This window comes from Paramisgurnus dabryanus, chromosome 20, assembly GCF_030506205.2.
Source record: "Paramisgurnus dabryanus chromosome 20, PD_genome_1.1, whole genome shotgun sequence".
In the NCBI taxonomy this organism is placed as follows: Eukaryota; Metazoa; Chordata; class Actinopteri; order Cypriniformes; family Cobitidae; genus Paramisgurnus; species Paramisgurnus dabryanus.
Window position 1 is genome coordinate 2,414,955 of NC_133356.1, and position 17,340 is coordinate 2,432,294.

General features: G+C 36.2%; 1 protein-coding gene across 2 annotated transcripts; it reads left to right on the forward strand.

The window, feature by feature from the left end:
- The first annotated feature begins 14,053 nt into the window (after window positions 1-14,053).
- Window positions 14,054-16,872, forward strand: LOC135786565 (GTPase IMAP family member 9-like). 2 transcript variants are annotated; one of them, XM_065296031.2, is made up of 3 exons: window positions 14,059-14,140; window positions 14,902-15,021; window positions 15,298-16,872. In XM_065296031.2, the coding sequence occupies exon 3, from the start codon at window positions 15,306-15,308 to the stop codon at window positions 16,305-16,307; it is 1,002 nt and encodes a 333-aa protein (XP_065152103.1). In that variant the 5' UTR covers window positions 14,059-14,140; window positions 14,902-15,021; window positions 15,298-15,305; the 3' UTR covers window positions 16,308-16,872. The 2 variants fall into 2 exon arrangements, with proteins under 2 accessions (XP_065152102.1, XP_065152103.1); XM_065296030.2 differs by lacking the exon at window positions 14,902-15,021 and having other exon boundaries at window positions 14,054-14,140.
- Window positions 16,873-17,340: the final 468 nt, after the last annotated feature.

The following is a 17,340-nucleotide window of genomic DNA, read 5'->3' on the forward strand; positions in this document are numbered from 1 at the left end:
TCTCCTACAAACCAATAAAAGCAAAGAAAATAATTTCCCTTTTGCACATATTTTTGCAAATGACAAAAAACCACAAATGAGGTGTAATTGTGTAAAAGATAGTTAAATACATTTGTGGTAAAATAAAGTGTATAGTAAAATAGTTTTGTATGTTTCTCTTGTCCCCAATTTATTACACAATTCAATTAGGTGATGCCGATGGATGGCACAGCATTTCATTTCACCTTCAGAGATTTGGGCTGTTAGCCAAACGCTGAGAGGTTTTATCACATAAAGGTCTTGAGCAAAGAACCACAAGGACACTATTACTGTAATTGACCAAAGCTATCAGATGATAAAATTACTTTTATTGGGAACGTTAAAATATTCCCCTAATCATAATAAAATGCAATACGTTGCTCATTTGGATGCAATTAAAAAGGCAAATTACAGCATCAATTTATAGAATTAAATTATACAGTTATTTTTTTTTACTTTTTAAAACAATATTACAGTACTACGAGTGTTTTTTACACCATGCTGGAGATCAAATAAAACAAAAGCCATTTATTTCATTGAATCTCTCTTGCCAAAGAACTGAAACCTCTGACTCTCACAAGCGGTCCTTGAAACATTCAAGAGAAAATCAATATCACAGTTTACTCATTCAACACAGAAACTGATTCAACCTGCCAAGGGGAAATACGTAAAACAACAGAGTCCTTCATGATACCGAAACCCAGAATTGAATCTGTCTAGACCTCTTATTAAAAAACAGCCGTGGTATTGTTTAAATCAGATATGCACATTTCAAGTCGAGTCCTCCATTCTTTCATAAACAACCGTAAAAGCTTTCGCACTTAATCCTCATAATGGTAATGGAGTGAAGCAATTACTCTGCCTTTCTCTGTCCCTGGAGTATTTAATCAGTTTATTCATGAACAAAAGATGATGCGTTATTAGTACGCACACTCTTATGATACTTAACAAGATAATTCATGAATTAGTATGAATTATGTTTCATCAAAAACATGGCTATTCACAAGTAAATACTAGTTTGCACCCTGTCAAAAAAACCTTTTTTTGTGCCATTGAGCACCAATATCTATTTTGTGTCACTCAGCACGAATTTCTGTAAATAGGTTTTCGTGGCTGTAGCACGGCTGTCATTTTATGTATTGTTTTCTCTATTTATTTTTTTCTCTCTTTTCCCTATTTATTTACCACTGTCGATTGGGGTTGGGGTTATAACAACTTTCTGTCCAAACCCAAGTCTAACCCCAATCTCAAGCAAAAATAGTTTTAAAATCGGAAGAAAAACATCTAGAAACCAATACCTAAGGAATAAATGACAACAGGCCGTTGAATTATTAGAAAAATATAGCACACTCGAGGTGGTGATGCAGCCACGACGTGAAGCAGAGTTTTTCGATCAGATGATATATTCAAAGGGATTTGTCCAGTTTTAGGTACATCCTAACCCAAACCCCAAATCTAACCCCAACCCCAAGTGACAATGATTTAAAAATAGGAAACAAACTACGAGATAACAAACAAACAAAAAAAAGTTGTGCTACGGACACGAAAAAGTATTTATAGAAACTTGTGCTACTGCTAACACAAAAAAAGTTGAAAATCGTGTCCATGAACATGAAAACATAAATCAAATATTTCGTGACTATACCACAACTTGCCTTGAGATTGTGTTGTTTATAGAGACAAAACTTAACTTTCTTTTATTTGTAATTTTGGAGTTCATACAAGATCGACACTATTTACAAATTCACAGCAACGGGCAGGTAAAGGAGGACGCAAGCTTTACTCTTCCTCAGTACCTGTGATTACACCATACATGACCAATGCAAACCCATTATAATAAGTGATGCTGTCTATAGGAGTTATTCGATCTACGTCATCAATGTTCGCGGCGGCCATGTTGTTGACAAAGAAACCACGACAACTCTCAGTCTGTCAATTGACAAGCGAGGCAGCGTCGGTATTATCCATGGTATTATCGATGTAATTTTTTTTTAAACAGCCCGATGGTGTGTGGTGTAATACACAGCTGTTCTAACATCAGCAATAAGAACCCCGGAATTAGATTTTATGTGATACCGACTGTCAGAAAACATGAAATGAAGGAGACAGAGGAGTTGAGCCAGCACTAGGATAAATAGGCTAAACTTTCAGCCACACAGCAAAGTCTGTCCCCATCATTTTAGGACAGGTAACGTTAGGGATGCCTCACAGCAAAGTTCCCATCATTTTATCACATGTAGAAAACGTTTCAGTTTTTAGATAACTTAACGTCACTTCACAGCAAAGTCTGTCCCCATAATTTGATCACATATAGCTGTAAACAGTGGCTGAACCTGCTCTTTCAAATAAGCTGCCATAAATTGAGACAGTTATTAAGTTAGTATTAATAACTATATGAACATAATAGGTCTGGCATTGATACTAGGTAGGGAATTAAGGGCCGTTCACATTATAACGATAACTATAAAAATATAGTTTTGAAAATCGTTTTATATTAAAGAGAATAGTGGAGTTCACACAAAAACTAACGATACAATACAATCAATGAACGACATCGTTGGGATCACTTTCTGAGCGATTTTTTCCACCTGATGAAGAATAAACCGTTGATAGCATTAAAATCTATTTGAACTTCAAGTGCACGAGCACTTAAAATGACAGTGAAGCTCATTGCTGAGGTCTATAACATAAAATGACCTGCAGTTGCTGTGAAAATTGACCACTTAATGCTTTTTATTCTATTACATTAACTAACTGTTATAGCAAAAGGTAAGAGATTACACAAACTATTAGATTCACTGTTTAGAGTTACGCGAAACGCAGCGTGTTGAGGACATCTGCAAAAGTTTTTATTACAAGCAATATTAAAGGCAAGTGCTTTGTGAGAGTGCCGTGAGCAAATTAGAATAAACGTATCGTTTGGTGATGTGGACCATAATATAGTTATCGTTATACTTAACGTTTTAGTTATCGTTAAAATGTGAATGGCCCTGTAGTGCTTGTATGATGTATGCGGATACTGTATGAACGATATAGTTATCCTATAAATATCCAGATAAGTTACGGCTGGCAATAAGGACGGATCTTTACTTAAGGCTATTGGGTCTATTTGATATGGGTCCACACCAATCAAGCTTATCTTCTCTTGATACCGATGAGATGAAGCCATTAGGCTACTGCTCCCCTCAACTCAAACCTACATGCGGCTAGGGGCAAGACAGATGTCATGTCAACAATATGGCCGCGGTTAGCTACTACCGGTGTTTGCGAATAAGCCCTATACCCAACACAAGCAATGCGACAAAAGCAGAAAGAATCCATTATAATCTGTGATGCTGTTTGCATTGGATGCTGTGCGCTGCGCTTGTTATTGTTTACTTTCTGTATCTGTAATACTGTAGTACATATTTACTATAGTAAATACAATGACATAACCTAAAAAACCTCTATATATTTACGAAAAAAAAAAACATCTGTGGGGAAAAGTCCATGAGACAGGACTTGAACTTGGATCTACCAAAACACGACAGCGCTACATGGCGATGCACTTACCCACAATGCTATCAGCGTCAACAAAGTATGTTACACTCGGAGTCAAAACCTATATGTAGGCTACAATGTTAAATGAGAAAATTATAGTTACTGTTGCTCGTACAAGTCAATTAACACCAAACCCAATCAAGTTTTTTAAATTTATTTTATTTTATAAAAACTACAATGTTAAAACAGTGCAATGTTATTCATATTTGTAATTTTGTTAATTTAAATAACTGTAAACCCCTAAAGAAACAGAAGGAATGTTCATGTACAATTAACCAGAAAATCTAAAAAAAAGCTAAAGTCAAATGACAATGCTTAATTGGCCGTTAGGTAATTATAAATAAAATATTTAGAAATTCTATATTAAAATATTGCCTTTTGTGACCTTAACAAACAAAATGCTAACTCAGTCACAACTTTTTAAAGAGTTCTTAATTTACCCAAAAAATGAAATTTCTATCATCATTTACTTACCTCTGATGTCATTCTAAACTAATAAGATCAAATGTTATAAACGATCTTTTGGCAGTGCTGGCAGACTGATCCAATCGCCATGAAAAAACGATTGTATATATAATATATATTTATTATATACATTTAGAAATTTTTAATTTTATATGAAGAAAACCAAATAGGGACAATAGTCTGAAAACGTAAATATTTGTCCAAATATTTTTTTTACCATACTTTCCAGACCTGGAAATTACTCAAATCAAATTCCATACTTTTCTAAACCCGTAGGAACCCTTTTGTTATAGTCCCTTTCACACATACAGTCTTTACTGGTAATTTACTGGTAAATTGCAGTTAACATGTCATGTGTGAACAGAACCTTTCCGGTAAATCAGTGCTCCCAATTTACCAGTAAGACAGGTTGTAAGATTACCAGTAATTTACCGGTAAGCGCTATGTGTGAACAAAAAATATAGGATTACCGGCATTTAGAACGGACGACGTCAGACCGCGCTGACAGATCGGGCGGGCCAATCAGAACATTTTTAAACAGATGACGCGTTTACCACCGCACTGTTTACATTCGTTTACACACCCATGCTGCTTAAAAGTTGAGCACAACTGAAGTTAACATCCACATTTCTTCAAAGTTGTTTAAAACAGCTTACCATATATTTGCCAAACTGCCGACATCCTTAGCACACCCTCGGTGAACCCTAATGTGCAAACACAGGTTCCGTTTGACGCCGCCTAACGCAATGTTGTTTGGTCACGAGCAACTTCGTGACCGTTTGCCACAGATGTGAAAACAACAAAACGACGATATTAAGTCATAACCCGCCATTGTGTACAAATACGACACGGAGCTCGCGGCCGCGTGCCACAGGTAACTTCCGCTTTCTCTCCGAGTTTACCGGTATTTTGATACTAATGTGTGAATGATGTCTTACTGGTAAAAAGACTGAACGTGACTGCATGTGTGAACAGAACATTTTTGTATTTATTGGTAAATTCATTCTGGTAAATTCATGGTAATTTACTAGAATTACTGTGTGAAAGAGGCTATTGTTTGATTCATGTCACCTTTTCCCCTCTTGATTTGCTCCTTATTCAATACCCTTTGCTTTGTTTGCTGTCCTGTGCTCGATCGTCTGGTTATATGGAGTGTTGTTTAAGTCAAGTCAAGTCAGTTTTGTCTAGTTTAGTATTAAAGCCATCTAATGTCCAGGGAGTGAATTTGCACCTCACTTGGCTCATCGTCAGTGAAAATTGCTTGGGTGTGAAGGCAGAAAAACTTCTCATAAAACGTTGACGATAAACGCGGACGTTAAACATTGCGGTGTGTAAAGACCTTTACCCTGTAAGTCTGCCTGTTCATTGCCTTGTTTACCCCCTCGTGGATTCTGTTTTCTGTTTTTGTTCAATAAACCTGTTTAGTGTTTACCTGTATAAGGAATTGGGTGCTGTCTCCCTGTAATTCATGACAGAAATACTTTACATCGGACATCTGATTATTAATATGTAATTAATGTTTTTTATTTAGTCTGCAAAAAAACTGTCCATTAATATGTATAGACCCTTTTAAATTATTATTTTTTTTAAATCAAATCTTTCATTTTTAAACATCAATAGAATCATTCACATCAGCATCAGTGTATCATAAAATCTCAGAAAACATTCAAATGACCATCATTTTATTTGTTAAATTACTCTTTGGAGCACTGGGATCACTAGACGAGAGCTTAAAGGAGCATTTCACCCGTGGAAACATTAATCTTTATTAAAAGTGGATCATATTTGTAGTCGAAATGTAACATAAATTTCGAATTTGGTGCCTATTTGACTGAGAAAAGGATTGTTTGTAGTCTCACCCCCTCTACAAAGATATAGAACTTCCTTCTTTCAATGATGCAAAATGATGATTTTTACATCATTGAAAGAAGGAAGTGCAACACTGAAATCCATATTTCTCCTGTCTCAGGGGAAACAGAGGGAATGATGCATGACCATTCAAAAACATGACTGGGTTTCTAACTATACAAAGCTTAATGCAAATGGGTGAAGTGTCCCTTTAATAACCTAACTATTGTGAAAAACGACATTTCTTTATTTGTTTTACCTGTCTTAATTAGCCCGTGCAAATTCTGACTAATTTCCCTGTCACATATAGGAATCAGAATTCCAATCAGAAGTAATTATCCCTATGCCCTATACTGCCTTCGAAGATCAGAGCTCTATATTGTGCAGTGTTGCACATTTGTGTCTCATTGTGTGGCCGCTAAAAATAAACTTGGAGAATAGAGCAATGAAAACAACGTCATTTTATTTACATCTGGAGCAAAGTTTAAGGAATGTCCCCTTCCCAACGTGCCCTTCAAGGGTGAAAAAAAAACATAGTTTGGAATTCATCCATGCTCTCTCTCGCCAGGCTTGCTGTGCAGGAGTGATTCTAGGTTTTAATATTAGGGGGGGATTTTTATTAGGGGCTGATTTAAATGTTTTTTTTTATAATATGATTGGATGATTAGATTTTATACAAACCTTAATGCAGTTGTCCACTGTATTAAAGGGGTGGTTCAATGGTATTTCATGCATTCTGACTTATTAACACAGATATAGAGTTGTTTCCTGACGCCCAACTGCTTTTTTACACTTTGCCTATGTTTAGCATGTTACAGAGTATTTCTGTGCCGAATGCACTTCGCCAGGGTTTTCTTAATTTTTTCATACGTAATTGGAAAAAACCGAATCTTTACCGAATCTTTCCTTTATAAATCTGATTAAACTAAAGATATAAAGGATGTTATACTACTCTATAGGTACTCCAGATTAACATCAGAAATGCAGAAACAGCATGTTATGTGAGCTTTAAAATGTGTAAGCTATCTGTGTCACGATACACAAGACAGAACCCAAGTGCAGACACAGATGTACAAAAATAGGGATTTATTGAAATAGCAAAACACAAACAACCCACAAGGGGGCAAAATAACATAAACAGGATGACAGAAAATGATGAGACACTAAGCTTGGTGACACTGAACAATAAACTAACAAAACACAATACACTGAATAACTAGACTAAACTGACAAAGTACTCACAGATGTAACGAGGCATATAACAACACATGGAACAATAATGAACAGGCACAGAGTAACAAACAGGCACAGAGTAACAAACACAAGGACCTTAAGTAGGGGAGAACTAATGAAGACAACAGGTGACATGAATTAAACAATGAGGGTGACAAGGGAGCGAGGTAAAAGTGACAAGACACCGGGAACACGTGGTCTAGTAAAACCAATACTAAGACCACGTGATCCCACACAAAACATGGGCCCGTCATGATCCTGCCACAAGACTAGATTAAACAAAGGATAAGATAGCAGAATCATGACAATCTGTGTGCATTTACTTAAGTGCATGACTGCATTTTCCTCTAACCCAAAATCCACAATATGTTTCCATTAAATTACCATAATATGACAAAACATCATATTGTTTTATAGTATGTCTTCAATAGGTGTTAAGAACTGGAGATAAACGGGGGTAAGCGTATTGGTCCCGCACAACAGTATGTAAACTGTTTTTATAATAATGAACTATATAGATGCAGATGTCATTTATCAGTTAATGCACCTTTGACGTTCGCTCTGCTCCATACCTTGGGCGTGGAAAACTCTTAAAAAAAATTTCAAAAGGCGCTAAAATAGACGAATAAACGGGGCGGAGCCGAAGCCCAAGCCTGGCTGGATGGGGGGCTTGAGACAATCGCAGGGCGGGCTACTTAACTCTTTCACCGCCATACACGAGATATCTTGTCAATTAAGAGAAAACGCTTCCCCGCCAATGACGAGATTTTCTGTCTTTCCGCAATACCGCTATTATTACCCTTCCGCAACTTTTTAAACCCGGAAGTATTGCCCTATGGCAAGCGGCTGCATGTCCGTGTCTGTTTTAAAGATCGCTCTGAGTGGGATCTCTATGAAAAGTCCGTCACAAAAATGGAATTATCTCTGCTTTTTGCTCAAAATGTGGTGTTTTTGCAGAAACCTACCCATATTCAAAAACTGATTACAAAAGAACCACTAAAGGTAGGATGAAACGTTTTTTTTTTTTTTTTTTGAAAGCAGAGGGTCTGTTCTTTCATTTGGTATATTGTATGTTTATATATTTAAAGAAAAACATTTTCTGGAAGCCATTCAACTTTGGTTAAAATCATGAAAAACGCTGGCGCTGGCTGGCAACTTTTTTCAAAAACGCTGGCGGTGAAAGAGTTAAAAATAGGCTACTTAAAAATATAAACAGTGCTTTCAATCTCTTTTATACATTATTTTTTAACAGTAAGTAAATCTTTTCTTAACCTTACCTTAAATAACTTTTTTCTATTAAAACCTTGCACTAAACTAACAAATTCAATTCCTGAATAAATTTATGAACTATTATAGCATACATTTTTTTAAGTCACAGTATTGACTTGATTATGTACTGTACCATCTTTGTAAAAATTTATATTTATGCTCTATGTAACTGCATAGCAAGCAACATAATGATATATTAGATATATTTCACTATACAGTCATATTGAGATGAGTGAGCTGCACACATTGCCAACCTCTATCTTTCTCTTTTATCTTTGTCTCCTCATCTTTCCTCTTTTCATAACCGAGGCACCTAAAGGATTTTTTCTTATCCATAGTTTAATATACACTTACCTAAAGGATTGTTAGGAACACCTGTTCAATTTCTCATGAATGCAATTATCTAATCAACCAATCACATGGCAGTTGCTTCAATGCATTTAGGGCTGTGGTCCTGGTCAAGACAATCTCCTGAACTCCAAACTGAATGTCAGAATGGGAAAGAAAGGTGATTTAAGTAATTTTGAGCGTGGCATGTTTGTTGGTGCCAGATGGGCCATTCTGAGTGTTTCACAATCTGCTCAGTTACTGGGATTTTCACACACAACCATTTCTAGCGTTTACAAAGAATGGTGTGAAAAGGGAAAAACATCCAGTATGCAGCAAAAATGCCTTGTTGATGCTAGAGATCAGAGGAGAATGGGCCGACTGATTCAAGCTGATAGAAGAGCAACTTTGACTGAAATAACCACTCGTTATAACCAAGGTATGCAGCAAAGCATTTGTGAAGCCACAACACGCACAACCTTGAGGAGGATGGGCTACAACAGCAGAAGACCCCACCGGGTACCACTCATCTCCACTACAGATAGGAAAAAGAGGCTACAATTTGTACGAGCAAGATCCTGCCGTTTCTCCAAAGGCTCAAATATTATGCGAGTCATCGTTCTCACACAAGAATGCAATTAAAACGAGTAACAGTTAATCACCCATCGCTCACAGCCCAGCACCTGCATCACTGTGTGCGTATCGCGGACAAACATACAACTGATTTTACTGCTCTTGGGAAATCTAAAAACATATTCTGTCTTATTAGAAGGTAGCCAAATGTTTGCCAGTTATTAAGATGGCTGTTGTACTTTAAACAGGGCTACTGTAATAATTAGCTTTGACAAAAACAGCATAAAACAATTATGTTCCATATTATAAACATTTTTTTTTCAGTTATGTGCACTGAAGTGAGTAAATAAGTTAAATTCTCAATAAGTGTGATATGGATCTTATTTACCTATTTAAATGTAGAATAAAGCTTACTTGGGCATCTTACAATGCACTGATGTTGTTATGCAATTTTAAAATACAACATATGAACATGTCTGGATGTAGAAAAGGCCTACTTTGACGTCTAACAATGCATTGTTGAATGCAGTTTCAAAATACATGTTTGTAGAAAAAGCCTGTTGTACAATGCACTGATTTTGTTTTATGCAGTTTCAAAATATATCATGAGTATGTTTCAATGTAGGAAAATGTATTTATCATCACTGATATATCTCTGGCCCCTCATTTGAGATGCTTTTCATGAACTGGCCCCCACGACAAACTAATTGAATAGCCCTGGTGTAGGGGATGTTTTCTTGGCACACTTTATCCCCCTTAGTGCCAATTGGGCATTTTTTAAATGCTACGGCCTACCTGAGCATTGTTTCTGACCATGTCCATCCCTTTATGACCACATTGTACCCATCATCTGATGGCTACTTTCAGCAGGATAAAGCACCATGTCACAAAGCTTGAATAATTTCAAATTGTTTTTTTTTAACATGACAATCAGTTCACTGTACTAAAATGGCCCCCACAGTCACCAGATCTTAACCCAATAGAGCATCTTTGGGATGTGGTGGCACAGGAGCTTCATGCCCTGGATGTGCATCCCACAAATCTCCATCAACTGCAAGATGCTATCCTATCAATATGGGACAACATTTCTAAAGAATGCTTTCAGCACCTTGTTAAATCAGTGCCGCAGAATTAAGGCAGTTCTGAAGGCGAAAGGGGGTCAAACACAGTATTAGTATGGTGTTCCTAATAATCCTTTAGGTGAGTGTATGTTGCATTACATCTCTCATTACATCTGTTGCCAATGGAAGCTGTGACTTTAAAAAACAAACAAACCCCTCTGCAGCTTTTGTAACAGCTGAGTAAACCCCAAGTTACAGCTCTTCTCTGGACAAACACTCCAAAGTCCCAACAAATTAACTAATCGTGTGATGATAATGATATAATTGACGTGAGGTGCGGATAAGAAATTGGATCACGCATCCTTGCTGTCACAGAGAGCATGGCTCTTGTTTGCATAGCAAATTGAGTATAAATGAAAACTTTGTTTTCTCTGCTAAAGTGAAACAGAAAGTATGCAGCTCTCTGCCTTACAAGAACAGCCCTGGTTTACAGGAATTCATTTCATGGATCAGGGGTGTGTCTCTTTTCTTCACATGTCAAATGACTGCTTCTCCATATATGGGAGTAATTGTGCTCCTGAGTTTTAAGTACAAAATAGAACTGTCAAAATTTGGAAAATATTTTTCCTGATGAGCTCTATATTACAATCATTACACTTTACATTTTCAATTTTATCTTGTCAACACAATACTACCCAATAGCCTATCTAAATCCCATTAACAAAATTACAGGTTAAACAGAACTTAAAGGGATAATTCACCCCAAAATTAAAATTCTGTTATCATTTACTCACCCTAATGTTGTTACAAACCTGTTTACATTTCTTTGTTCTGATGAACACAAAGGAAGATATTTTTATACATGTTTGTAACCAAACTGTTCATGGACCCATTTACCTTTATAGTATTATTTTCTCCTACTATGGAAGTGAATGGGGTCCATGAACGGTTTGGTTACAAACATTTGTCAAAATATCTTCCTTTGTGTTCATCAGAACAAAGACATTTATACAGTACAGGTTTGTAACATAATGTGGGTGAGTAAATGATGACAGACTTTTACAAACAATCTAAGCGCATTGTCTAAAGCGCATGGGGTACAGTCTAAACGGGCGTGTCCGAATCCACTTTTGCTAATTTAACGACGGGGAAAAACACAATCTAAAAGTGTTGTTCCTATTTTAGTAATGAGTAATGGGTGTGTTTTGGGCATAATGTGCAATAAACCAATGGGGGTCTCAGCTCCCATCCCCTATAAAAGCCAGTTGCACTCATGCCATGCCAATTCCCTATTTAGATGGCGGAATTTGTAAACTGAAAACTCAGTGGAGGAGGAAGACCCCCACTTTAAGGTTGTTAAAAAATTGTGTTTTCATTTGTATTGAAATTATTATTTTTTTGTATTGAAACCTTTAAAAGTTGTTTTCTTTCAGTCATGGAAGTAAAAATAGCAGGCTTTAGCTGCAAATTGATAGCCTACATAATCAATGTAATCTCAAACAATAATTTACAAATATGCAAGAAAAGGTTTGTACTCTAAAAATACTTGATTTGTAACAAACAGGAGATAAAGAATTTACAAACGTTTCAGCACTCAAAGAGCTGTGAGTGTTTTGAAAAGCATTACTTAAAAAAAGGTTCTCATCTCATCATATCCACAGGTACAGAGTCATCATATACAATAAATCCATGGGGTAGCATTTAAAAAAACATTTAAAAATAAATGCAATATTTGCATTTGTTTAAAACAAAACATTTTATTACTTACCAGGCTAAAGGTGAAGCAGCTCTTTACGCCTTCTAACGTCTCGTAATCGGTCATCATTTATGTCCAAGAGACTCCATAATACTCTTTTACATTTTAGTTCTTTAATTTTTATATTTAAAAATGTTTGTGTGCTGCTGGGCATCCGTCTGTGTGATAAACAAATGCGCTTTGTCGTCCCGTTTATAGGCGCTTTTTACACGGCTCTCTGGAATGCTTGATTCTGATTGGTCAGTTGAGACATTTGCAGGTTCGTTCTTTTCAAATAATAACCGCTCCAAATTAATAACGCATTGCCGGTACTACTTGTACGATTAAAATCGCTCCGCGCCAAGATTACCGTTTGGCGCCATCTTGTGACAAACACTGGACAACCACAATTGAGAATGGAATATTTTGACATTAATTTTAACATTTATGGAAAAAACAAAACATTTAAACAGTGGATAGAAGAACGAACAACGACAAGACACTGAGAGCTTACTGAGACTGAACTTGACAAAATAGAGCATGACAGCTACGAAGCCAACACACAAAAAAAACAAAAAACAGAATGGGCATTAAAACTTCTCAAAGACTGGCTAAAACAGAAAAAAATTGAGACAGACAAGTATGAAGCAGAGGATCTTAATAAGGTATTATGATCATTTTATGCATCTGTGCAAAGTTTCGTGGAAGGATAAAATTTTTAATTTAAAACAAATTTGCCAATAAAATGTTTCAAATTCATATTCATGTCCAGTTTTTTTTCTTATGTGGCAAGTAGCCGTGTAATAAGCGGGATAATGTAGAGGCAGCTGGTAGTTATCTGGAAATAAGCCCCTTCAGTGTGATACACTACTACCAGCTGCCTCTACATTATCCCTTACATATTAATAACGCGATCATTAAATAACAAAAACAATATTGCGCCATTGACTTTAGACCAGGTTTTAGTTGGTCAATGGCGTAGTCTATTTTAGTTGCCTCAAAATAGCAACGCGCCAACATTGCACCTGAACACACCTCGTTACTCATAATGTATTTGCTATTTAAACAATGTGGTATTAAACGTGAAAATTATAATTGTGCCGGGTTGAAACTAGCAAAAGACACTTGCGTCGTGCATTGCGCTGGGTGTATGATAAGGGCCCGAGAGTCTATTCCTCCAATTTTATGCACGGATATGTAAGATAATGATGACAGTGTTAAAAAATAAGTCAGAGAGATGTTGGTTTTGCCGGTTATTGATGAATAACAGCTGTGAATTATCGCAACACGCCTAAGCAGCCACGTCAAAGGATAATAAGTGAACAGTGTCCTAACGTCTAGTGAACTAGAGTCCTTACCAGTGCCCGAATCTGCATACACAACATACTGATTCACCCCCTCGGAAACTAGGGAAGAAATTCAGACACAGGGATAGACTTGTATTCAGTGATTAGTTTTTGTATGAGATTATTAAATCATATTATTTATTATTTTATAATCATTACAAAACAACAATATGCCATCATCTGTGTCATCTTATATATACACTTTTTTGCAGATTTTGCTGTGTGGCCTCATCCCTTTGGCCTTATCCCTTTGGCCATGGTGATATATAGAGCCATATCACATAACTATAAGAGTGATCTTGCTTTAATGTATCTGCTGTCTCTGTGATATAACTGTGAGAAAGCCCTCTTGCTTCTTGGATCTAAAGCATTTTGATGTTTGCTTTTTTTGACAGTGACGCACTCCAGTCATAGATCTTGACTGGATCTGCCAATTTCAGTAAATTTAAAGTTACAGTCAAATGCAAGCATAACATCCACAGCACCTGTCCTATCATTGTTTTCGTGGAACATTGGTTTCTATGATAATCTTATCTATTATGTAACTCTATTTACCTAAGCTCAAAACAACTTCGTCACCAAACCAGAAGAACTAGAACCAAAAGCAGCTTGAGTGCTTTAACTTCATCACACTTTGTTCAGGCAGACAGTGAGAATACTAAAGAAGCTTGAGACACTCTTGACCAAAGACCAGAAAACAACAAGGAAAATGGCATCATATCCTGGTATGTTATGTTAAAGATATAATGTTAAAGGTAAAAAATCTGTTGAAAAATGTTTTGGAAAAATTCATTTTTGTTACAAATCTGTTATATGTGACCAGTCACGGAAAGTAGGGACACAAGTCGGCAGTGCAAGTTTCGAGATAATGAGCAGCAAAGTGTTTATTTTCTAAATTTGTGATTTTTGTTTTATTGCAGAATCTGTTAGTTGAGATCAAGAAGAAGCCTCTCCATGATTGAGATAGCAGTTTTTGTATATTTAAAAGCGTACATTTTGCGGTTGAAATCGGCTTGTTTTTCCGGAGATTCTAGCGTGCAGCTAGCGTCATTGTCTGTGTGTATTTACATACTGTATACGCAGCTTGGTTTTCGCCCCCGCCCCCAAAGGGAACAGCGTGACTACTGAATAAGGATATTTCGTCCAAAAATGAAAATAATATAAGTAAAGACTTACCCTTATGTCGTTCTAAACTTAAAAGACCTCCTTTTATCTTCGGAACACAGTTTAAGATGTTTTAACGTTAGATTTAGTCCGAGAGCTTTATGTCTCCTCCATTGAAAATCTATGTACGGTTTCCATGTCCAGAAAGGTAATAAAAACATTATCAAAGTAGTCCATGTGACATCAGTGGGTCAGTAAGAATGTGTTGAAGCATTGAGAATACAGTTTGTTTCAAAAATAGCAAGAATTACAACTTTATTCAGCATTGTCTTCTCTTTCGGCTCGAGCGTGAAGTCAAGTGACTCTAGTTCCATGTCTCTAGGTGTGTTCGACATCGGCTGCGGCTGGATGTAACCGATCGGCGAGATTAGCCGCGTGCAGGCGGGGAGGAGCTGAAAACGGAGACGTGAAGTCGGACGCGCTGTGCTTCCCGTAGTTTGCGGTATTTACGTCAAGCATGGCTGATCACGTGTCGTTTGCTTGCTTAATCGCACTAAACATGATTTGTAAGATGTAAACTACATAAAAAGTGAATTATACTGTTTTGAATGTCCGTGTATGAGCATGAGTGGAACTGAAGAGGCTTACAGCATCTGTTTTTACAAGAATAAAGTTCAACATAAGCATATATGCTATTTGAGATTGTTTTATACATTTAAAATCAATGTCATTAAATGTTCATGTCAGAATGACATTTTGTGTATGTGTCTCTGTGCAGACTCTCATATGAGGATTGTGCTGTTGGGTAAAACTGGATCAGGAAAGAGTGCAACAGGAAACACAATACTGGGCAAAAAAGCGTTCGCAGTATCTGGTAGCTCTATGTCTGTCACTCGATTTTGTGAAATACAAGAAGCAGAAGTGGAGGAAAAAGACATCACAGTTGTAGACACTCCAGGACTCTTTGATACATCAATGAGTGAAGAAGATCTGAAAAATGAGATTAAAAAGTGTGTCACCATGTCTGCTCCTGGCCCTCATGTGTTCCTGCTGGTCATCAGATTGGATGTGAGAGAGACAGAGGAGGAGAAGAATACAGTGAAATGGATTAAGAAGAACTTTGGAGAAAAGGCCATGCAGTACACAATGATTCTGTTCACTAAAGAAGATCAGTTAGATCTGCCAATAAAGCAATACATAGAAAATAGTGAACATCTAAAACAGCTGGTTAATGATTGCAAGGCTGGATATCACTGTTTCAATAACAAAGATACACAAAATCAAGCACAGGTTAGAGAATTGTTTGAGAAGATAGACAGACTGGTGATGGAGCATGAAGGTGAACATTACACTAATGAGATGTACCAAGAAGTTCAGAGAAAACTCACAGAAGAAAAGATGAAAATGAAACAACTCTATGAGAAAAACATGAAGCAAATGAAAGAGAACATGAAACAAAAGGAAGAAAGTATGAAACAAATGGAAGAGAACATGAAACAAATGAAAGAAAAAAATATGAATACATGGGACACTGCATCCCTGGCAGATATGTTTGCAGAGGGAAATTTTAATGCTACTGGTTTTCAAGCATTTTTCTCTAAACGTAACTTACTGATAGCAGCAAGCGCCGTGCATGGATTGATTGTGATATGGATAATATGCAACGGTTCGCCAAGAAAAGTGCTAACAAGTTTTTCGACAATGTCTTCATTTCAAGTGGCAATTGATCAATCACCAGTGCTTCTAGAATATCTGTCTACGGTTATTAAACGGCTATTTATCAAGTAATTTGCAGATTTTTCCCTCTCCATGACTAATACGATAGCTCAATACTGCTGATGAAGATATTTTTTTCCCTACAAATGCTAATATAACTACTCACATGCAAATCCACTCTTTTATTATACCATGTAAATCTCAGTTATATCTATAGCATTTTTTCCTTTTTTCAAGATTAATAATGTGTTTGGTGGCCAGATATTTACTGTACATTAATGTGTACTTTGAGGAATTTAAGTTACATTTAAGCATACTATACATGTTTATGTCTTTAGGGGGACTGCTGACATCCGATCTCATTATTCTGAAAATATGTTTTGTGTACAGAATATAGCTCACTATTTTGACTTTTTAAATACAGACAGAGGAATCTGCATTTGATGTAACAGTTTCATAGTCATTTTACAACATCCTAAATAACTTAGTATTCTGGTTAACCATTAAGACAGCAACTGTAAGAGCTGTGAAACAGTCCAGTCCAGACTGAACTATTGTAATGTTGATATGATTGCTTTTATTGTTCACCTCATTTGTTAAATGATTACCTGTAAATGTGATGGGATGTAAAATAAGACTATACAAATAAAACCTAAAGTCAAAGTGACTCAATAATAAATGTATTATTATGAGTAATTTTAGTTAATGATCCTTACAAAAAACAATGGTTACTACCGTTAAAAGTTTTTTGTGTAAAATGTACATCTATTATTTAAGTTTATACAACAAAGGAAATAAGTATTTAACTAATGGATACTATTTTTAAAGATATTCTTAATATTTTTGGCAAATTTTAATCAATATATTTGAGAATGCCACAATTATATATTTAGCCAATCTCTTTTAAAGTACATATAAAATGCTAAATGTTTAAAATTTACACTGTAAAAAACTTTACTGTCACCGAACCAAACAGCAGCGCTGCCGCTCCCACCACGTGCTGTTTGTAGGGCACCAAGTGCTGAGGGGGCACCAGAAAAAAAAAAAAAAATATATATATATATATAATGCCAATATTATTTCATAAGCCTATAGAAATATTATT